Here is a 24,846-nt window from a genome sequence, read left to right on the forward strand (position 1 = left end):
ATGCACCCCAACAAATGCAGTGAGCACAAATTAGAAATCACACCTCTACCTACTTAGTTGACCTTCGTTGAGAGCTCACTATGTGCTTTATGTTGAATCACCTAAATAGATATTCATAGTAACTATGAGAAAGATCATATTTTTCTTATTTTACAGATAAGGGAACTAATCAACTGGCCCAAGATCATGTAGCTTTAAGAACGACGCTGAGATCTGAAACCTCACTATCTGATTTGCAGTTTCATTTTCATTGCTGCTCGAAATAGATTAATAAGACTATAAAGTTTTAGAGCATAATCTTTAACTTCATAGCTATCTTCCATTTAATTTTACTCTTAACCACCATATCCCACTCCCTATCTTTGCCCTTGAAATACGGAGAGGGTCATGCTGTTAGGAACCAGGGACACAACGACCAGGGCCAGTAAGATGTGCATGGGGCCTATAGAAAATAGCAGTCCTGGGAGGCTGGGGAGGGGGAGGAGGGGGAGTGTCCCGAAATTATTAAAAGAAAATTTCCAAATTCAAGTTAATAAATTTTTACCTTAAATGTCATAAATGTTATGGGATGTAATGATAATTATTTAAATTAGCATACATGAAAGTTTAATTACATTTGAAAATATTTTCTCAGTTAAACTCTTCTTACTCTACAGGGATCCCCAAATATACATAGTAATTGTAGAGAATTATGGCCAAATTTTAACTTCAGTGTATTCATTATAGCCATATTTGAAAGCAACATTATGTTTAAAATCCCTCTTTATTCTTTTATAACAAATCCTATCCAATGGGATACATGGATGGATATCAGTGTGTACTACTTTGGAAGCTCCATTTCCCAGCTTCCTTGTCAGGAGGTTTTGGGTTAGGCTGTTAATAAGAGGTACTCCTGTGAAAGGTAAAAGGCTGGATATAAGCAGCCATAAACTGCTCCAACAGTAGCAGGTAGAAGTAGGGACACGTGTTAGACTGACATGCGTGGCTTCTGGATAATGCTCCTAGCTAACAATCATCCACTTTGGGGTTGCAGGTGGCTAAGCCATAGAGGGCAACTTCCTGTGATTCCAGAAATTCTCAAATTCCTCAAATTAGTATCAGTTATTGTCAATTTTCACTCCCTGTAAAATCCCTGCATTAAACCTCCCCCTGTTAAAACAGTGGTTTCTGCTTCCCACTTTTATCCAAAAAGGAAACAATCATTTCTAGTAGGTAAGATTTATAAATGACTTTCTTCTTCTTGCTTGTATCTTCTGGCTTATTAAGGAACATGGGCTGCCTTTTTCATGTACTCCAACTGGGAGACTCCCCCTCTACCCACCTATAAACATACCCTGAAATTATTTAGTATAAGGAGGAATTTCCCTACATACCTCAGCAAAATAACAAATACTTGCTATACACAAATATGACAACTGATATTTGTATAAATGACTCCAGCCACTTTCAGAGTTTAAATTATGCACGGCACACTTTTTAAAAAAAAAAATTATTTATTTATTTGACAGAGAGAGATCACAAGCAGATGGAGAGGCAAGCAGAGAGAGAGAGAGAGAGAGAAGCAGGCTCCCCGCCGAGCAGAGAGCCCGATGTGGGACTCAATCCCAGGACCCTGAGATCATGACCTGAGCTGAAGGCAGATGCTTAACCCACTGCGCCACCCAGGTGCCCCACACTCTTAAGAGAAATCAAGAAAAAGCTTTCACAAGCTGGTATCACTAATAAGGGTTAAAAGAAATAATCACTTGCCATCAAAACAATTACTTCTCAGACTAATTCATATATTGCAGTTATTTTTACTAACTTTTCACTGAGCAACACCTTAAAAATTTTTTTCAGAGAGGTTGTATTAACCTGTTCACTTTGATTTCCAAGACTTAGCCAAAAGAGCCTGTCCAAGGACATCTAACACAAGAAAACTATTCTCCAAATGGTTAACAAAAAAATATGTAATTGAGTAATGCTTCACATCCGCTTTCAGCTACTCCAAAGGCAAATGTCACATAAATAAAACATTATAAGAGCATTTCCATCAACAGACTATAACAGCTATTGTTTCCTAATGCCACTAAAAGATTTTAAATGCAACAGAAGTGGGATCGAGCCCCACATCGGGCTCTCTGCTCCACGAAGAGCCTGCTTCCTTTTTCTCTCTCTGCCTGCCTCTCTGCCTACTTGTGATCTCTCTCTGTCAAATAAATAAATAAAATCTTAATAAATAAATAAATAAATAAATAAATAAATGCAACAGAAGTTAAATAATGGTAGAAGTTAAATAATAGTAGAGACTAGAAAAAAAAATTAGTCATGATTTTTTTCAGCCCTTAATATTTCCATTATCAAAGATAAATTATATAACCTGTTGGACCCATATTAATCCAAGAGGGACAAATTAGTGACAAATTCCATTTTCATAACATATAGTGAAGTATGAAAATTCACTGAAATTTTTATTTAAAAATGGAGAATTTCCTGAAAAGTCATGGTGTAATCTCACTTTTCTTGCTGCTTTAAACAGATTATCAAGACTATACAATCACAGACCATAGTTTTAACTTAACAGAGCTCTTCTAGGTGGTTTGCAATCATTCCTTTCAAAGTCATAATGCGACAGGTGTACCCAAGCCCCTTTGTCATGTATAGACATTGTCTGATTATAACTTCTTTACAGGAGGGTGAGCAATCTTTACCATCAGTGGAAAAAATATATACAGTAAGTATTCCATAAACAGTCTTCAAATTTCAAGCTTGATAAGCCTCATGTTCCAAATCAATTGAGGATTATTTGAACAATGAAAGAAAGAATTGGCAGGAATTAATCAAGACCCAATTAATTAAATACACAATTATTACTACTGATAATATTTATTGATCAATTACTACGTGTAGGGACTATGCTAAGCACATTACACAGATGATGTAATATGCACAACTCCTTGATGAAAGCATGATCATCCCCATTTCATAGATGATGAAAAGAGCTTGCAGAGACTAAGTGGAATGCCCAAGATTACACAGCCATTAAGTGGTGTTAATGGAATTCAGATCCAAAGCCTTACCTACACCCAGTCTAAGTCTTTGCATATACAGTTAAGAAAAAATATATATATATATCCTCCCTGGGTGGTTAGTTACTAAAACACTTAAAGGGGCATAAATCACAAAGCTCCCTCTCCTGGATCCTGAGGAAGGCAACCATACACATTTCACATTAAGAAGGAAGTGTTCAGGGGTGCCTGGGTGGCTCAGTTGGTTGAGCGACTGCCTTCAGCTCAGGTCATGATCCTGGAGTCCCAGGATCGAGTCCCGCATCAGGCTCCCAGCTCCACGGGGAGTCTGCTTCTCCCTCTGACTGTCTCCTCGCTCCTGCTCCCTAAAAAAAAAAAAAAAAAAAAAAAAAAAAAAAAAAAAAGAAGGAAGTGTTCACACCATCAGTCAGAACTTAGTAAATCTACATAGAGTGTTATACTCCAAGTGTTTTCTCTAAGCTACAGAACTAAAAGCTCCAGATTAGTACTGCTGCAGTGACATCTGACAGCAAGCGAAAAGCAGAAGGACAATGACTGAAGGCCCCATGCTGGGGAAAACAAACAAACAAACAAACAAAATCAATTCAGTATATTGTCTTTAATCACAATAAATTTAAACATATGCAATACTAAAGGATATAAGGTTTGCATCCCAAGTTTGACAGTTTTAGCATTTCAGCTTTTCAGTAGTAGGGCTCGACTACCATGAAATTGTTAGGCAAATTCAGACTATTCCACACCACCAAATACATCATTCAACTGCTTATTGTCCTGAAAATAAAGCAGATGCTCTTCTTCTCCCCAATTCTCTAACACGGCAGTAACACATGTAAGTAGAATTTATCAGAATCCATTATAGTTAGAGGCTTTTAACAGATTTTTCTGATTATAAAAGGAATTATGAGTTAAGCAAATAAAACTTTGAAAAAAGGGGCCCCTGGGTGGCTCAGCCATTAAGCATCTGCCTTCAGCTCAGGTCATGATCCCAGGGTCCTGGAATCAAGCCCGGTGTCAGGCTCCCTGCTCAGCAGGAAGTCTGCTTCTCCCTTGCCCTCTGCCTCTGTTTGTGTTCCCTCTCTTGCTGTGTCTGTCAAATAAAGAAAAGTTTAAAAATTTAAAAAAAATTTTTTTTGAAAATAAAAAGTATAAATTAGACAAAAGTTACCGGTAGCCCTATTAACATTAATATCTCTACCTGTGGATTATATTCCTTAGTTTGTTTTATCTTTCCTGCGAGCTACATATAACACATAAGCTTTAATGTAAGTAACTTCCAGACAAAAGAAAACAGAGTTCAACCCCGGGGGGGGGGGGGGGGGAAGAAACCTCTAGATTACAGTGGGTCACCTAGGTAGAAATTTCTAATGGAATAAAAATGCTGTGTCTCCCAGGAACACTAATCCGGGCAAACAGATTCTGAACATATTATACCAGTGGTATTAACCTCTCTGAAAACTGCTTATATAGTTTTAAATCTTGAAAATGATTGCAATAAATAAAATGTAAATCCAATAATTTCAGGGTACATTCGGCTTCCTCATATTTTGAAAAGATGTTCTATTACAAGAATCTGAGAATAACAGGCCACCACAGAGATAGCTGCTAGCACAAGAAAAGTGACCCTATTATTATCCAGGTGAGAATTAACTGTTAGATTGGCCAAGGGAGAATGGAACAAGTGCCATGATAAATAGTCAACCAACTGAGTCTAACGTCAAGGAAGGGATAAAATAAAATCTTTTATCAGCCTGAGCTTCAACACTTAACAAGTTTAGCATATACAACTGGACAAGTCCTTTAGATTCCTCTCTTCCTCAAGCTAGAAACAAATGCTATAAATTTACCAGAAACAGCACAAGTTTAGGCAAATATGTATGTTAAGAAATCTCAAATGCCATGATAGGTAGTAAGATGAGGGAGCCGAACAGGGACTCAACAATTTGGGAATTTACAAGAAGATAACTGCCAAGGACTTTGTTTTGTTTTCATTATTTTCCTATGAAGAGTGAAAGCTTTATGAAATTTGTGGAACACACCAAAAATATACCTAAAATTATTATTTTCTAAAAAAGCACATGTTTCCTAAAAATCATTTGACACAGAAATAACCTCAAGGACAAACTGATGTTTTAAAAAGAGATGCAATTAAAAACATAAATAAATAAAATGATTGCTTTTGAAAGTTTCGATTCCTGGCAAGCAATCTGAGGTTTTAAAAATACATAAGACAATACCACCAAGGGCAAACAGTGACTAATATTTAATAATTCATATCACTGAAATTTTTTTTCTCCCAACATACCAGGATCTCAAGGGCTTATCCCCTGATTTTTCAGTGGGTCTTGGGAAATAAAATCCCAAGAACATTAAGAGGCATGTGTAGAGAACAAACAGGACTCTGGCCTGCTGGCACAAACTACAGAAAGAACAATTAAGTGTTCCTTCCTGGGAACCAGCTTCCCAGTCAGTTTTCCTGAATGTTCCACCTCAACTACTTTCTTCTGGTCTGGTCTCACCTCACTAACATTAAGCGCCACAGACTTATGATCTATGTTTCTTACTATGTTAAAATTTTATCTTTCTAAAATATCTACTAGCTCCTCCAGGGCAAGGATTATATATCTGGATCCACACCTAAACGGATACCAAAGTGTCCCTTTCTAAGCGCCAAGTTCATGCTCAGCAATTGCAAACTTGGTTAACTAACCCCCAGGAACTTAGTCAAACTCCTTTGTGAAAAGGCAGTCTCGACTACTTGTCTCTAGCTTACATGAAAAACCTCAGCCACACTTTCCAAAGCACCCAAACCACTTGGTACAGTGGCATTATACTTAGAATCAAGTAAGTCAATTAAGGTTTTCTTGTTTAATTCTCTCTGGGACTAAAATGAGGAGTGCAATCTAATGTTTACCACTAAGCGAACCTATTACGACTTCTGCTCTTGTAGGTTTTTTTAAACATGATAGATTATAATCCATCAAGAACACAAACATAAGACTTTTTATGGAGTTCATACTGTCTACAGAAATCAATGCCTATTTTTTTAAGATTTTATTTATTTATTTGACAGAGAGAGAGATCACAAGTAGGCAGAGAGACAGGCAGAGAAAGGGGGAAGCAGGCTCCCTGATGAGCAGAGAGCCTAACATGTGGTTCGATCCCAGAACCCTGAGATCATGACCTGAGCCCAAGGCAGAGGCTTAATCCACTGAGCCACCCAGGCACCCCTCAATGTCTATTTTTAATGTTTTTCAATTTTAATAATTTTTAAAATGCTTCTGACATCTGATTGTACAAATCATAAGCAAAGGAAACATTTGAGATAAATTTCACAAGCTAAAGTTCCCCTAGAGAAATCTCTGAAGGCCAGACAGAAAATGCTGATACAGAAGATGCAGTCAGCTTCAGTGTGAACTGCTGAGTTCCATGGCCCTTTGGCACTTCCTTGTGCCCAGACAATAGAAAAATTAAATTTAAAAAAAATTTTAAATTTTAATCTTAAGTTTTTTTTAATTCAAAAACTAAATTTCACTGTTATTCACAGAGGCAACAGAAGTCTTAAATGCTACAAGTCATAATCAGTTAACTAGAGAAAAGTTTTTCCTCTTCTTCAGCAAGAATGCAATTCGTAAGGGAAGGGAAGAAAAAAGAAAGGAAAGGAAAAGGGATAGAGACCCAGAGATACAGACAACCAACAGAGAGAAAGAAAATGCATTTGGCCTTAAAGGTATTCATACATTTCCAAGAGTAGATTCCAAAGATGAGGGCTTTTTACCATTCAAGTACTGTATGAATGCACTGAAGAATGTCTCATTCTCAGAATAAAGACACGTGAGTTTTCTAGCACAATGCTATCAACACAGTTATCCACCAGCCTAAACACAGTAACCATCAACCATGGCAGAATAAAGGAAGTACTAACAAAAATTTACAGTCATGGGGTGCCTGGGTGGCTCAGTGGGTTAAGCCTCTGCTTTCAGCTCAGGTCATGATCTCAGGATCCTGGGATCGTGCCCCACGTCAGGCTCTCTGCTCAGCAGGGAGCCTACTTCTCCACCCACCCCCCCAACTCTCTCTCTCTCTCTCTCTCTCTCTCTCTGTCTGCCTCTCTGCCTGCCTCTCTGCCTATTTGTGATCTCTGTCAAATAAATAAAATGTTTTAAAAAATTTATAATCATCAAAACTAGGATTTTTTCCTAATTTTTAAGACTCCAGATTGTTTTACACAATCTGGAGTATAAGGTCTATTTATGTACATACACAAAGTAGATACTGATTTAGAGGAAGAAGAGGATGGAGAGGAAGGAAAAACATAGAATTTCATTACCAATTAGCCAGCTAGCTATTCTAGCAGCAGGAGAAAAACCTAATTGCATGAGCAGAACCAGGCAGATCAGAAGTGCATGCTTAGAAGGATTCAAAGGGCTGCTGACACCAGAACCTCAGTTTTATCTTGCAACAGTGGTGCCCAATAAACATTCTGGGCCCTGCCCTCTGTAGCTTGCAGCCGGGTCACTCCTGTTCCCCCTGTGTGTACTGGAGTCATGCAAGCTAGCTTTGCATCCCAACCCCAGCCACCTGCTACACAGGCCAATTATTTGAGTCCTAAACTATCACCACCACCACCCCCAGTAAGGATTAAATGAGGTCTTCCCCATAAAATTACTGTGAGGATTAAATGAGCTAATAATGAGCATGAACTGCTTTGTAACCCTTTATACACAAAGCTAACAGGATTTGTCCTTGTTTCAACAGAAAAGACTGTCTCCTCCAGCCATCTTTCTCTAGCTTGCCCTAATGTTTGCAAAGTACTGAGGCTTTCAGATATAATTAGAAAGTATAAACTCTATAATTAAAGTTACTTCAACCAACATTTGAGTGCTTACTTATTAGTAGGCATGGTCATATGCCCAGCACTCTGGTAGACACTGTGGGAGACAAAAGAAAAACAGGATTTTCTCTTTGGGCTCCAAAAATAAAAAACCTCAATAGAGAAAAAAAAAAAACCCAGTACACATGGAATAACAGTGAGACATAGAGGCCAGCACTGGTTTAAGGGGCCAAACTTATAGGAAGGACTTCAAAAACTCAAAGAAGGGAAGGGGTTTTAATCGTAATTGACAAAAAGTTTATGGAACACTTTTCAGCTGGGATAGGGAGCCTAACAATAAAAAGGTAAGACTGTATCTGTGGGGGTCTGATTAGAGAGGGTCTTAAAAGTAAGTGGTAAAAAGGCAGAAATTCAACTATGGAAGACCCAAGTACTAACAGAAGATTTTTTTTTTTAAAGATTTTATTTATTTACTCAACAGACAGAGATGACAAGTAGGCAGACAGGCAGGCAGAGAGAGGGTGAAGCAGGCTCCCTGCTGAGCAGAGAGCCTGATGCAGGGCCTGATCCCAGGACCCTGAGATCATGACCTGAGCTGAAGGCTGAGGCTTAACCCACTGAGCCACCCAGGCGCCCCTCAACAGAAGTTTTTTAAACGCAACCCAGTAAGCCTAAAATGAAGACTAGATAGTTCTGAAAGTCACACGAAAGTATCACCATTGGGTGCCTGGGTGGCTCAGTTGGTTAAATGATTGCTTTCGGCTCAGGTCATGATCCTGGAGTCCTGGATCGAGTCCCACATTGGGCTCCCAGCTCCATGGGGAGTCTGCTTCTCCCTCTGACCTTCTCCCCTTTCATGCTCTCTCTCTCAAATAAATAAATAAAATCTTAAAAAAAAATCACCACATAAAATAATAAGAGTCTCAAAGGGAAAAAAAAGGCAGAGATGGACCAGAAAAAGTTCAATGAGATGTAAAACCTCAGTCAGCAGCAGGCTTACTTCCAGATCTTAATTCCTTGCCCCATTTTTTAATGCAAACCCAAAAACACATGAGTCAGAAGAATCTGATGTAATTTCTGATTTATTAAAATAATATTAATATTAATTAAAAAATTAATAATGTTAATAACAATAATATTAAACCACATGTGACTGTCATGGCTACATGGTTTACCAGGCTGGAGCAGCACACATTAAAGGAAAAGCACCTGAAGATCAGACAGAGGCACGTTCCAACCCTATGTGAACCTAAGTTACTGGATCTCTGTTTCCCAGTTCACTCACCTATAAAGGGAAACAGTACTTCTTCAGAGTTATTTTGACGTTTAAGTTCAAAGAAAAAAAAATGTGGACACTCTAGGCAGTATACAAATGTTAATTAAGTAAGAACTGAACTTAGCACATTATGCTAGTTGATGAGTACCCTGAAGACAAGGGCTATGTTTTGCTCTCCAGTACAAACCCAGAACCTTGCTCAGTCCCTATCATCTACAGGAATGCAATCTGTCTTGGCTTATTAAAGCAGTGTCAAATTTAATGCATTGTATGTTAGGTGATTCATTGTGTTCTGTGCCCTGAGGTCCTGAGGGTCAACAGAAAATAGAAAGGGTCCCTGACCTCATAGAGCTTGTGGTTTAGAGTAGAAGACAGATACTATACAAGTAATTACAATGACAGGAAGAACAACAAAACCGGGCTATCAAACTCTAGATCAATGAGGGGAGCATTTAACCTAGTCTGCAAGGTCAGAGAAGCAATTATTTGCTTCAGAACCAAGCAAATAGTAGTCATCAATTACTTCTATAATTTCTCAGAGTAACAAAAGCTATAAAGACTGAACTGCCTGTTGATTTAAATTTTTTTTTTCAAATATTGATTCAGATGGGGTGCCTGGGTGGCTCAGTTGTTAAAGCGTCTGCCTCCAGCTCTGGTAGTGATCTAGGATTCTGGGATGGAGCCCTGCATCGGGCTCCCTGCTCAGCGGGTAGACTGTTATTCCCTCTCCCACCCCCCTTGCTTGTGTTTCTGCTCTTGCTGTGTCTCTGTCAAATAACAAAAAAAAACTTCAAAAGAATTTTTTTAAAAATGTTGACTCAGATATCACATTAAAAGGGGGGGTAGAGAGGTAAGGGACAGAGTGTTTGCACAAAAAAGTTAGATGAAAAAAAAAAAAGACTTCCATTTAAGTTCAAATGACATCAACTGTGTCCTACTTACTACAGGTACAAGTATGGCATTCACCCACAATCAACTTTTTACCAGGAAAAACCTTGATTACTATAAGCAATCTGCCTGTGTAGTTACAGTTCTTAAAAAAGAACATGTACCCAAAACAAAGATGTACAAATCTTTTTTTTTTTATGTACAAATCTCTTATTTCAAATATACTGCAAGTAATACTTAGATTTTAAAGCTGTATTTTTAAAACTCAAACCATGAATATAACCCTCCAAAAATTAACCTCCTCTGTGTTAAATATCAGATAAGACATTAAAGAAAATATTAAAAGCTTTAAAATATCCAACTATTGGAGCACCTAGGCAGCTCAGTCAGTTAAGGGTCTGACTCTTGATTTTGGCTCAGGTCGTGATGTCAGGGTCTTAGGATTGAGCCCTATGTTGGAGTCCATGCTCAGAAGGGCATCTGCTTGAGAATCGCTCCTCCTCTACCTCTTTCTCCCCTCCCCCACATGTGTGCTCTTAATAAATCTTTAATAAATAAAATAACCAGCCATCAGGAAATTTACAATTCATCTAAGGGAAAAAATACTATAGGAATTCAATGACTGAATACAAACTACATAAAGATGCCACAAGACAGGATTCCCTATCAAATCTGATACAAAACTAAGGGCCACGAAGGTGGAGATCTTTGTGCTTTCTGTTCGTTGGTCTATCCAGGTGCCTACTGTCTGTCTCAGCAAGCAGAGAGTGAATGAGTGAAATTCACAGATTAACCAGGGAGAACAATGTCACAAGAAGGGGTTCAGCAAAAACTACATGGAGAACAAGTGTTAAATGATGGTTAGGAAAAACTAGGACAGGGAAAAAAGAAGAGTATGAGGCACTAAAGATAGGCTGAGGAGACAAATTTTGAGGTAGGGACTGGAAATTCAGCAGAATGGTCTAGCCTAGCAATGTTTGTCAAGATCAGGTTGTCCAAAAACATAAAGGTGAAACTGAAGTGTACAGATTTGACCCCATTGGCTGCACAAAGTCATCACAGCTTCTTGAGAGAAGGACAACATGACCCAAATGTGCCTATTGGTGGAGTCCTGCATGGATTAGAGTGCACAGCAGTGTACTGTAGCAATCCAGGCAGAAGCAGCCTGATGAGAAATAATGGCATAGCTCAAAAATACTAACACATTTCCTCCTGACTCACTTGAAATCACAACTTGTAGGCGGATTATGAGTTTTTGCCAGGTACCAGATACCACACAAAGCACTTCCACGCTTATTTTGACATAATCATCAAGTCCAAGGTGATAGAAATTTTATGATTAGAAAACTAAGATTGAAAAAGAATGAACTACCAGGAGTCTAGTCATAATCTGACTCTCAGATTACTGATCTGACCACTATTGCTGTCAATTATAAAGGGACACCAGATATTTCAAAAATTACCAATTTTAAATCTAATTGACTGCGAGAAAGGATACCATCTATAAAGGCATTGAAACATGTTAAATCGGATGGACCTACCAGATATTTACAGAGTATTCCATCCAAAAGCAGTGGTATATGATCTCAACAGATACAGAAAAAGCATATGACAAAATACAATATCCATTCCTGATAAAAACTCACAAAGTGATTTAGAGGAGCATATCTCAACATGATAAAAGCCATATATAAAAAAAATCCCAAAGGTAACACCATACTCAATGGTGGAAAAACTAAAAGCTTTTCCTTTAAGACCAAGAATAAGGCAAGAATGTCTACTCTCACTTTTACCCAACACAATACTGGACGCTTAGCCACAATGATCAGATAAAAGAAAGAAAAGATATCCAAATTGTTAAGAAGTAAAACTGTCACTATTTACAGATGACATGATACTGCATAGTAAAAAACAAAAACAAAAACAAAACAAAAAAACACTAACGACCAAAAAAGCTTTTAGAATAATTGAATTCAGTAAAGTTGTAGGATACCAAAATCAATATACAAAAGTAAATTGTGTTTTTATGCACTAATAATGAAATAGGAGAAATAGAAAATAAACCCATTATCAGTTGCATCAAGAAGAATAAATATCTGGGAATAAATTTAGCCAAAGGAGTGAAAGACACTCAATCATAAGATGCTGATGAAAGAAACTTAAGACAACACAAACAGAAAGGTATTCCATGCTTGTAGACTGGAAGATTATAGATTGGAAGAATATTGTTAGAATGTCCATAGTACTCAAATCAATCTACAGAGTCAGTGCAACTGCTCTCAAAATTCCAGTGGTGTTTTTCACAGAAATAGAATAAGCAAGCCTAAAATTTGTATGGAACCACAGAAGACCCCTAATGTCCAAAGCAATCCTGAGAAAGAAGAACAAAGCTGGAGATCTCATGATCCCTGATTTAAAACTGTATTACAAAGCTATAATAATCAATACAGTATGGTATTGGCATTAAAAAAAAAGAGCAAGAGAGAGAGAGCTCAGAAATAAACCCATGCATATATGGTCAATTTAGGACAAAGGGGTCAAGAATATACAGTGGGCAAAGGACAGTTTTCTCAACAAATGGTGTTGGGAAAACTGGACACCCACATGCAAAAGAAAAACTGGACCACTATCTCACAACGTACACAAAAATTAACTCAAAATGGATTAAAGATTTGAATGCAAGACCTGAAACCATACAATAGCTAAAAGAAAACACAGGTGATAAGCCCCTTAACATCAGTCTTGGGGATGATTTTTTTAGATTTGACATCAAAAACCAAGGCAACAAAAGCAAAAACAAGTGGGACTACATCAACTAAGAAGTTCTACACAGCAAAAGAATCCACCAAAAAAATGAAAAAGCAATCTATGGAAGGGAAAAAAAATTTGTAAATCATGTGCCTGATAAGAAGTTAATATCTGGCTTACCACTTCTCCCCCGGACTCCTTGGTAGTCTGTTAGCAGGAGAACCTTGTCGCCGTCCCTTCGACTCCTCCAGCCCCAACGAACCCTATAAGTCTCAGTCATGCGTGAGTGTATCTCCATCCACGTCGGCCAGGCTGGTGTCCAGATCGGCAATGCCTGCTGGGAGCTCTATTGCTTGGAGCACGGCATTCAGCCCGATGGCCAGATGCCAAGTGACAAGACCATCGGGGGAGGAGACGACTCCTTCAACACCTTCTTCAGTGAGACGGGCGCTGGCAAGCATGTGCCCCGGGCCGTGTTTGTAGACCTGGAACCCACAGTCATTGATGAAGTTCGCACGGGCACCTACCGCCAGCTCTTCCACCCTGAGCAGCTCATCACAGGCAAGGAAGATGCTGCCAACAACTACGCCCGAGGGCACTACACCATTGGCAAGGAGATCATTGACCTTGTCTTGGACCGAATTCGGAAGCTGGCTGACCAGTGCACAGGTCTTCAGGGCTTCTTGGTTTTCCACAGCTTTGGAGGGGGAACTGGTTCTGGGTTCACCTCCCTGCTGATGGAACGTCTCTCTGTCGATTACGGCAAGAAGTCCAAGCTGGAGTTCTCCATCTACCCAGCCCCTCAGGTTTCCACAGCTGTAGTTGAGCCCTACAATTCCATCCTCACTACCCACACCACCCTGGAGCACTCTGATTGTGCCTTCATGGTAGACAACGAGGCCATCTATGACATCTGTCGTAGAAACCTCGATATCGAACGCCCAACCTACACTAACCTTAACCGCCTTATTAGCCAGATTGTGTCCTCCATCACCGCTTCCCTCAGATTTGATGGAGCCCTGAACGTTGATCTGACAGAATTCCAGACCAACCTGGTGCCCTATCCCCGTATCCACTTCCCTCTGGCCACCTATGCCCCTGTCATCTCTGCTGAGAAAGCCTACCATGAACAGCTTACAGTAGCAGAGATCACCAACGCGTGCTTTGAGCCAGCCAACCAGATGGTGAAATGTGACCCTCGCCATGGCAAATACATGGCTTGCTGCCTGTTGTACCGTGGCGATGTGGTTCCCAAAGATGTCAATGCCGCCATTGCCACCATCAAGACCAAGCGTACCATCCAGTTTGTGGACTGGTGCCCCACTGGCTTCAAAGTGGGCATTAATTACCAGCCTCCCACTGTGGTGCCCGGTGGAGACCTGGCCAAAGTCCAGCGAGCTGTGTGCATGCTGAGCAACACCACAGCCATCGCTGAGGCCTGGGCTCGCCTGGACCACAAGTTTGACCTGATGTATGCCAAGCGTGCCTTTGTTCACTGGTATGTGGGGGAGGGCATGGAGGAAGGAGAGTTTTCTGAGGCCCGTGAGGACATGGCTGCCCTTGAGAAGGATTATGAGGAGGTTGGAGCGGATAGTGCTGAGGGAGAGGATGAGGGTGAAGAGTATTAGGCTGTCTGCTATGATTTTACACTCCATTGTCTTGGGACTGTCTTTTTTTCTGTTCTGGAAGCTGTCTGTCCGTGGCCCTAACTTGTCAATAAAAGTGATGTTTCTGTTTTAAATATCAAAAAAAAAAAAAGAAGTTAATATCTAAGATGTATAAAGAACCCATATAACTCAATACAAAACAAACAAGTCACCTGACATAAAAATGGGCAGAGGAACTGAACGGACATTTTCCAAAAACAGACAATTTCCAAAGACAACATATGAATGACCAACAGGTACATAAAGTACTCAACATCACTAATCAAAAAAATACAAATCAAACCACAGTGAGATCTTACCTCATACTTGTTAGGATGGCTGTCATCAAAAGACAAGAGGTAACAAGTATTGGTGAGGATGTGGAAAAAAAGAATCCTTGGGTACTGTAAGAATGCAGGTTGGTATAGCCACTATGGAAAAGAGTATGGAAGTTCCTCAAAAAAAATTAGAAAGAACTACCATAAGATCCAGCAATTTCACTTCTAGATGTTTATCTGAAGGAAACTAATCATTATCTCAAAAAATTATCTGCCCCCATGTTTATTGCAGCATTAGTACAATAGCCAAGATATGGTAACAACCTAAGTGTCCATCATAGATGAAGGAAATCGGGGTGTGGGTGTGTGTGTGTACACATACCTACATAAAATGGAATATTACGCAGCTATTAAAAAAGAAACAAGGGGCGCCTGGGTGGCTCAGTGGGTTAAGCCTCTGCCTTCGGCTCAGGTCATGATCTCAGGGTCCTGGGATTGAGTCCCGCATCGGGCTCTCTGCTTGGCGGGGAGCCTGCTTTCTCCTCTCTCTCTCTCTCTCTCTGCCTGCCTATCTACTTACTTGTGATCGCTCTCTGTCAAATAAAAAAAAATAATAAAAAATAAAAATCTTAAAAAAAAAAAAAGAAATTCTGCCATTTGCCGGGCGCCTGGGTGTCTCTGTCAGTTAAGCGTCTGCTTCAGCTCAGGTCATGATCCCAGGGTCCTGGGATCAAACCCCACACTGGGCTCTCTGCTCAACAAGGAGCCTGCTTCTCCCTCTCCCTGGTGCTCTCCATGCTTGTGTTCTGTAAACTAAATAAGTAAAATCTGAAGAAAAAAAAAACCTACCATTTGGGACAACACAGTTGGATCTTGAAAGCATTACACCAAGTGAAATAAATCAGAAAGACAAATACTGTACTATCTCACTTTATGTGGAATCTAAAATTATATATATATATATATATATATATATATATAACAGACACAGAACAGATTGGTGGGTACCAGAGGTGGAAGATTGGGAATGGGTGAAATGGTTGAAGACAGTCAAAACAGACGGTACAAATTTCCAGTTATAAGATAAATAACCCCCATAAGGGGTGACATAAGGTACAGCATGGTAACTATAGTTAACAAGATCATATTGTATATCTGAAAGTTGCTAAGAGGGTAGATCTCTATTTTTCTTGTTATGAGAACTTTTAACTATGTGTGGTGATGGATGTTGACTAAACTTATTGTAGTTATCATTTTACAAGATATACATCAAGTTATTATGTTGTATATCTAAAACTAATAAAATATCAAACACATTATATCTCAATTAAAATAAGTAATACCCACCAGAATGAAAAAAAAAAGTGATAAAATGAACAAAAGAATGAACAAACAAACCAAAAAAAGGCACAGTTTCAGATTCGTTAAGTTTGAGGTAATAGCCGAGAGGAATTGTCCAGCGGGCAGTCAGGAATGAAGTCCAGGATCAAATGTGGAATATGTATTAGAACTAGAATTTACTGAAGTTAACCCAGGTATTAACTGAAAATAGGTCATAAGACATTCAATCATTTAATCAACAAATATTTGGGAAGCACCTTTCCTATGCCAAGCACAAGACTAACTTGGGGAGGAAAATAAAACTGAAAGTTTCTGCTCTGGTGTAGCTTACAAAACAGATAGAAGGAAGGGAGTTAATGAGACCTCGGCATACAGCACAAGAAGACAAGGACAACAGGCTGGAAATTAGAATTGTACAGAGTGAGATGAAAAACCCAAATACCATGATTTCAAGAAAGCAATAGAAATAGAAGTCAGATTGAGTAGCCATGATTTTAATAATAGCAGATCTGGTAAATTGGACTATGGAGCCCAGGAGGTCTCTTTACAAATCCGAATGGACAAAGACAAATCCTTAGCTCTCTGTGAATACTATATAAAGTTTCAAAAATGTAAACCTAGCTTGCTAAACCAGGATTAACATAAGAATGCTGAGAATAAAAGATACATTGTGCGGAACAAATGAAGTATATTTTGGCACATCTTATTTCAAAAGTACTTGGGTTGCTTGAGTGGCTCAGTTGGTCAAGCACCTGCCTTCAGCTTAGGACATGATCCTGGAGTCCTGGGATCGAGCCCCACATCAGGCTCCCTGCTCACTGGGGAGTCTGCTTCTCCCTCTCCCTGTGCCCCTGCTCCTGTACTCTCTCTTGCTCACTCTGTCTCTCAAATAAATAATATCTTTTTATTTTTTTAAAAGATTTTATTTATTTATTTGACAGAGATCACAAGTAGGCAGAGAGAGAGAGGAGGAGGCAGGCTTCCCGCTGAGCAGAGAGCCCGATACAGGGCTTGATCCCAGGGTCCTGAGCCAAAGGCAGAGGCTTTAACCCACTGAGCTACCCAGGCACCCCAATAATATCTTTTTTAAAGAAGTCCTTATTAGGTGTATCTGAAATTAAAGTAAAGGGATGTTTTGGTAGGAAAAAAAGCTACTCCATGAGAACAAATCATAAAGTAAAAGGTAGTTCTGAGACGTATTTTCAAAATGTATTTCTAGTTACATGTGCCAAATGAAGAAAGTGTATCGAACACATATCTCAAATTATTGATATAGATTAATAACCTGGATACAGCTTATCAGTTACTCTACTGTGTATACTTTAGTTGTAATGGACAAAAATAAACCATTAGTCAGTTGTAAGTTTATATTTTAAAAAAATAAAAAAACAAAGTCTTGAAATGTGCTGTATATTTGTCCTAAAAATAAAACTTACATCTACCTTTAGATAATAACAAAGTTTTATTGAATGGTAATGTATTTTTGCAGAGAAAATTTAATTCAACTATTGCTTAAATCAAATTCACCATGAATTTATTATTGCACTGCTCAATTTAAACACGTGGTTTCATTCCTAGAAGAAAGAAATATAAAACATATTAAATCTAGACTAATTCTATTACATAGCTCCAGTGAACCTATTTTAATGAAATTGTCATGTAGGATGATCAGTTTTGAGAGTTTATCTTTTAGTCTACTCTCAATATCAATTGGGAAGTTGTCTATAATCCTGGGAAAATCAGACATCTTGAAGTACAAAAAGGCTACAAAATAATTTCTTCTGACTCCATCATGCTAAAGATGAAAAACCCATTCTAGGGGAAGTTATATGGTTTCCCAAGCTGACAGACCTGGACTTTGTATAGATGGATGGATAGGGGGATATAAACTTTTGCATGTTTTTCCTCTAAATATTATAAAATACTTTGCAAGATTTATATTTGATCAGTTGTACATGTTAATATATAAATACTAACATTTAATTTTTTATGTTCAATTAGCTAGCATATAGTACATCATTAGTTTTTGATGTGGTGTTCAACGATTCAATAGTTGCATTAACACCCAGTGCTCATCACCACACATACCCTCCTTAATGTCCGACACCAAGTTACCCCATTCCCCCACCCCCCCTCCCTGCTGTAACCCTCAGTTTGTTTCCCATAGTGCAGAGTCTTTCACTGTTTGTCTCCCTCTGATTTTTTTTTTTAAGATTTTATTTATTCATTTGACAGAGAGATCACAAGCAGACAGGGAGGCAGGCAGAGAGAGAGGAGGAAGCAGGCCCTCCGCGGAGCAGAGAGCCCGATGCGAGGCTCGATCCCAGGACCCTGGGATCATGACCTGAGCCGAAGGCAGAGGCTTTAACCCACTGAGCCACCCAGGCGCCCCTGATTTCTTTTTTAATGACTTTATTTATTTGACAAAGAGAGAGATCACAAGTAGCAGAGAGGCAGGCAGAGAGAGAAAGGGAAGCAGGCTCCCTGATGAGCAGAAAACCTGACATGTGGCTCTATCCCAGGACCCTGAGATCATGACCTGAACCAAAAGCAGAGGCTTATTAACCCACTGAGCCACCCAGGCTCCCCTCCCTCTGATTTCTTCCCATTCAGTTTTCCCTCCCTTCCCCTTTGGTCCCCTGCACTATTCCTTATCTCCACATATGAGTGAAACCATATGATAATTGTCTATCTCTGATTGACTTATTTCACTTAGCATAATCCCCTCCAGTTCCATCCATGTCGATGCAAATGGTGGGTATTCATAGTTTCTGATGGCTAATATTCCATTGTGTGTGTGTGTCGGGGGGGGGGGGTTGGTGGGTGGGGGGGGGGGGGGGGGGGGGGGGGGGGGGGTGTGGGGGGGTGTGGTGTGGGTGTGTGTATAATACATCTTTATCCATTCATCTGTTGAAGGGATTCTTAGCTCCTTCCACAATTTGGCTGTTGTGGACATTGCTGCTATCAACATTGGGGTGCATGTGCCCCTTCTTTTCACTACATCTGTATCTTTGGGGTAAATACCTAGTAGTGAAATTGCTGGGTCATAGGGTCGCTCTATTTTTAATGTCTTGAGGAACCTCCATACTGTCTTCCAGAGTGGCTGCACCAGCTTTCATTCCCACCAACAGTGTAAGAGGGTTCCCCTTTCTCCATATCCTTGCCAATATTTCTGTTTCTTGTCTTGTTAATTTTTGCCATTCTAACTGGTGTAAGGTGGTATCTCATTGCGGTTTTGATTTGTAAATACTAACATGCTTATACAAAGACACATGGAATTTTTTTCTCAATAAAGTGTCCTACAATTAAATATTTAAACCTTATAAATCTTATAAAACCACAACAAACCATGTAGTGCCCTAACAAAAACAGACAGAAAATTAAGAGAAACAGAAACCAATGTCCCAGAAACAGAGCTCAGAAAACTTAAGTATTTGATATATAAAAATACAAAAAAAAAAAAATCAGTGAGGGAAGAAATTATCACTGCTTGCCATCAGTTAAGATGACTTTCTTATTTAAAAATTCCTTGAAATCACTTGGAAAAAGCAGGGGATGGGAAGGATCAGTGATAATCTTTCTTCTCATAATATCGGGTCTCCTTTCCATTTATCTCCATATTATAGAAACAGTTGCAATGTCTGTAGTTTATAGTTAAAACAGACAGGAAACAGCCATGCTTTCTTTGCAGAACACTTCATGTGAAAACTTCAAGATTGAAAACTTGGGGAGAGGGGAAGGTAGCAAGATGCTCTGAACTACTAGACTCAGTGTAAAGCATGTGATTAAGGGGATTATCCCACGAAGGATCATTTAGCAATTCAAAAGTTAAAAAAGCACAGAAGTTCACTATCACTACCTACCACAAAGGTATAAACATGGCCATACACTATCAAAACTCTGGGACAAATAACAGGCACAAAACTCTTACCCACTAAATGAGGAGTAAAACGGGATTTTAAAAACAAAATACCTAGGAGAAATGTCAACTACAAATTATAGTTAACACTGACTTGATACCATTTAAGGGTAGTAAACATGTCCAACTATTGCCTTGAAGGAACAGACATGGCATTTTCTCCTCTAAAAAGCTACAATGACTTTTAAAAATGTGTAAGTATCTGGATAATCCATCTATTTTTAAATCAGAGAAATACTACCCACTGGAGTTTGAACTCTACTTCTAATAGTGTAGTTCCCCACCTGCTTCTTGTTTTACTGCAAAATTACTTTATGTAACTTTTAATAATTTTTTAAAATTTAAAGTGAATGCAAAGTAAAACAAACATTTCTCTCCCCTCTGGCCAGAAGGAATCCTCCCTTCACTGAGTATTCCAGCAAATTGTACCTCTTAAAGTAATGCTTACATATTCCCTTATGATGTGTGTATGTGTGCACACATACACACATCATCTCCCTTCCAGCTTTTAAGTTAGCAGAGAACAGACAAAAGATTTACATTTTCTTTACAAAATAGCTTACACTGCCTTATGTACATATGAACAAAATGCTTATGTCTTTTAATTGTAATTTGTACAGATGTCATCATAAAACTTTCAACTGGCTCCCATCCCTACTGCAATTCACCTTCACACAGCTCCTTGAATAATTATAACTCCTACTGTATTATTCTGCTACTTAAACTCCTTCCATGGCAACCTACTTCCCAAAACATCAAGTTTATACACATGCCGTATGTGGTTATTACAATCCCATCTGCCACAGAGATGTCCCACAGCCTGGCTTTAGACACCATGAGTCATCCCTTTATGCCCATGCTCTCTTGCCCGGGTCCACCAGGCACATTCCTACATATCAACACTCACTTCCAATCTTCAAACTTCATCCTGCATCTCCCTTAATCATGCCATAATACTTTGCTTATGCCTGTCCTACACCACTTCTCGTATTGCAGAGGGCAGAAAATTAGGCAGGGAATATGACTCACCACCAACCCCTTCTCCCCCCCCCACCCCCCGTGTACCACCCTCCCCACCTCTAAGTTCTAAGAGGGACATAGGTGATTACAGAAATGGAAACCACCTGCAAGAATGTTCGCCTAGGGGCACCTGAGTGGCTCAGATAGTTCAGCACCTACCTTCAGGTCAGGTCATGATCTCTAGGTCCTGGGATGGAGCCCCATATTGGGCTCCTGGCTCAGCTGGGGAGTCTGCCTCTCCCTCTCCCCAGTGCTCTGCTCTTTCACAGATGCTCTGGCTCTCTCACGCTCTCTCAAATGATCAAAATTTTAAGAAAAAGAAGTTTGCCTAAAAAACTAAATCCCAGAACTATACATAAGACCTGGCACCAACAAGTTCTAGAAGGTGGTAGAGAAATTCATTCCACTCAAACATAGGACCTGTCTCACAACTGAGCCATCATACTATAATCACTCCTCGCTTAGGAATACATTCCCTAATTTCAAAGCATCCAGGTGGAAAAAAAAAGTCCTAAATGGAAATTATGATGGTAACTGTTCTGTTAACACATACAATGAACAATATTTAGTCTCTACAGTAAAATTATCTACTCTAACATTCTAGAAGAATTTGCAAATAGGCATTATATATATGGTTTTGATTTTTTAAATCTAAAAAAAATAATGAGAAGGTATTAAAAGTATAAAGTATAAAAGTATAAAGTATAAAGTAAAAGTAAAAGTATAAAGTATAAAGGTATTAAAGTATAAAGTTAGAAATATTAGTGCTCTTCCTTGCTACAACACTAGTTAACAGAGGAAAACCATTACCTTGTTGCTTCAGGTCTTAGCTTTTTTTTTTTTTTTAAGATTTTATTTATTTATTTGACAGATATCACAATTAGGCAGAGAGGCAGGCAGAGAGGGAGAAGCAGGCTCCCTGTTGAGAAGAAAGCCCGGTGTGGGGCTCGATCCAAGGACCCTGGGATCATGACCTGAGCTGAAGGCAGAGGCTTTAATCCACTGAGCCACCCAGGCGCCCCATGTCTTAGCTTTTTGTGTGTAAGCCAACCTTCCCCCTGCCTCACAAATATGACTCCTACAAAAGAGACACTAAGCTCTTCTGAGAAGGATTGTTGGGGGCACCTGGGTTGCTCAGTTAAACATCCAACTCTTGGTTTCATCTCAGGTCATCATCTTGTCACTTGTGGGATCAAGGCCCCATGTGTTGGGCTCTAGCTCAACAGGGAGTCTGCTTGAAGAGTCTCTTCCCTGACTCAATTCCCTCTCACTCTTTTAAATTAATCAATCTTAAAAAAAAAAAAAAAAGCTGTCATAAGTTGTCAGAAGTATCATAATCCATATTTATATGACTAACTACCAAAAAAATAACTCTATGGGAGTAGAAATTAATGTCTTCTTTTTTCTCTCAGAATCCAGGAAAAAAAAAAAAAAAAGCCAATGCCATTTACCCAAGCAGTAGGACATCAAGGGATATTTTGAGAAAAATTTTACTAAACTAAATTAAAAACTGAAAGTGTATTATCTAAAAGAAAGCACAATATGCTAGGCACACTCAGAATTATGTTGTGTCTTTCCCTTTTTAAAGATTTATATGGATATATACCTATACAAGTCACCTTGTATATAATTGAATATATTAGTTCACATTTTGTTCTTTTCTTTTTTAAGATTTTATTTATTTCTTTGATAGAGATCACGAGTAGGCAGAGAGAGAGGAAGAGAAGCAGGCTCCCTGCTGAGCAGATAGCCCGATGCGGGGCTTGATCCCAGGACCCTGGGATCATGACCTGAGCCCAGGACCCTGGGATCATGACCTGAGCCCAGGCAGAGGCTTTAACCCACGGAGCCACCCAGGTGCCCCCTACATTTTGTTCTGAAAATACAGCCTAGAAGATAAGGATTTCCTAAGTGTCACTATGAACTTTATTTTTAAAAACATTAAAAAAATTATTATAATTACTATTCTAGGACTGAATACCCACAACTAAATAACAAGTGAATGATTAAAAATTCTGACCACATAAAGAATTCTGACTGTTACTAAATGATATCCAATTAACTCGATAACCAATTTTACCTTCCAGTCAATATTGTGACAAAAACTATTAACCTACAAAAATTTTTTTTAATGCTTTCTGATTTTCTGGATAGCTAACAAGACTCTAATGGCATAAAAGTTGCCATGTCAGCAAAACGGAAATATTGTTTTCTCGCTCGCTCTCAACTTCTGCCAACTTCCCAGCAAATCATCACCCAAAATATCTATGACCTTTGAATTTCTGATCATGCAAGTACAAAATACACTTTAAAAAATTTTAAGAAACTGTAAAAAGCTGCATATAACTACATTCACTTCATTGACAGCAGCTATAAATAATGTTTTCATTCTTATTCAGAAAGTTAAGGCTACAGTGAAATGGGTTATCCTGTTTGTTTATAGATTATAAGGGGGTGGGTGGCCGATGGGATGGTACCCATCTTATGAGTATTAAATAACATTGAAGAATGCAAAGAAATTGAGGAGAATAACTGGAGAAACTAGCAAATGCTAGATGGGAGAGTAATACATGTGGAGTTACAGGACAAAGCCCTTCCATTCTACACCCAACAGAAATGTGTACATATGCCCACCAAAATATACATCCAGGATGTGCAAAGCAGCACTATGCAGAACACCAAAAACTGGAAAAAGTACAATGTGATATATTCATAAGGTAAGAAAACAGCACTACAAGAAACAATATGGATAAACCTCCAAAACATAACATTGGGCAAAAGACGCCAGAAACAAAAGAGTACATTATGGGTGGTTCCATTTCTATGAAGTTTAAAATGACAAAACTCATCTGTACAGCTAAAGACCAAGATAGGAGTGCCTCTGAGGAAGGGACAAAAGTGGGATACTGGGGTGCTGGTAATAGTCTATGCTAATTAGATATGTGAGTCCATTCCTGACAATTCAGTCAGCTATCCACTTTGGTACAGAAAAGTGTGCTAACATTATACGTGAACAAAACATTGAGGTTGTACATCCATGTTCATAACAGCACTATTCACAAAAGGTGAAGACCAAAAGGTAGAGGCAACCCCTATGCCCACACCCTTGACCACGTCAACTGGTTTCCTCCACCTGCCCTTATTTCATATGCTAGTGACAACTTTAACTCATCCTAACAGCTAACGAACGGCATGCAGATTGTAGTACTAGACAGGCCATGCTAGTGTCAAAATGGATATTCCCATGTAACTTCAGGGGAGTTCAAGGCAACACTGTAGAGGGAGAGGAGACTGAAGAAGAGACCAATTTGGTGAGCTGGGTAGCAGCCAGAGGTGCTGGCAGAAGTCCTCTGCCAGGAGGGAGACAGAAAGGAAGTGTAATTTGCATGGACAACCTTAAAAAAGCATGCAGAGCCATATCAGACTGGAGGTGATTTGAAAGGAACAAAACCAGCTACTATGAAGTAGGATTTAGGAGAACCAGCTTCTCAGGGACTACGGTGTGAAGCCCTTGTTGAGTATTCTTTGGTAGGGCCAAATAAAGGCCCCCAAGAAACCCACATCCTGGTTCCTAGAACCTGTGAATGTGACTGTATGGGCAAAAGACTTTACAGACAAGATTAGATCAAAGGCTCTCCGGCTGGTCAGATCATCCTGGAGCATCAGGGTGGGTCCTCAAGGCAATCACAAATGTCCCTACAGAATGGCCGGCAGAGTGATATCTGAGCACAGAAGAGCTGTGAAGACCAATCAGGGACTGAAGTGATACACTGGGGAAAATGGAGGCAGGGCCCCAGGTCCAAGAATGTGGAGGCCACTAGAAGCTGAAGAAGGCCAGGCAATGGTCTCTGACCTTGGGGCTCCAGAAAG

At 39.3% G+C, this 24,846-nt stretch overlaps 2 protein-coding genes across 6 annotated transcripts in view; one reads left to right on the plus strand and one right to left on the minus strand.

Annotated features, from left to right (window-relative positions):
• Nucleotides 1-24,846, minus strand: part of VAV3 (vav guanine nucleotide exchange factor 3) — a 361,362-nt gene that overhangs the window by 307,350 nt on the left and 29,166 nt on the right. The window lies entirely within an intron of this gene.
• Nucleotides 13,011-14,530, plus strand: LOC116873426 (tubulin alpha-1C chain). Its single transcript, XM_032867263.1, has one exon. It carries the CDS (start codon nt 13,051-13,053, stop codon nt 14,398-14,400), a length of 1,350 nt encoding a protein of 449 aa, XP_032723154.1. The 5' UTR covers nt 13,011-13,050; the 3' UTR covers nt 14,401-14,530.

This window comes from Lontra canadensis, unplaced genomic scaffold, assembly GCF_010015895.1.
Source record: "Lontra canadensis isolate GAN:19392208 unplaced genomic scaffold, GSC_riverotter_1.0 scaffold33, whole genome shotgun sequence".
Lineage (NCBI taxonomy): Eukaryota > Metazoa > Chordata > Mammalia > Carnivora > Mustelidae > Lontra > Lontra canadensis.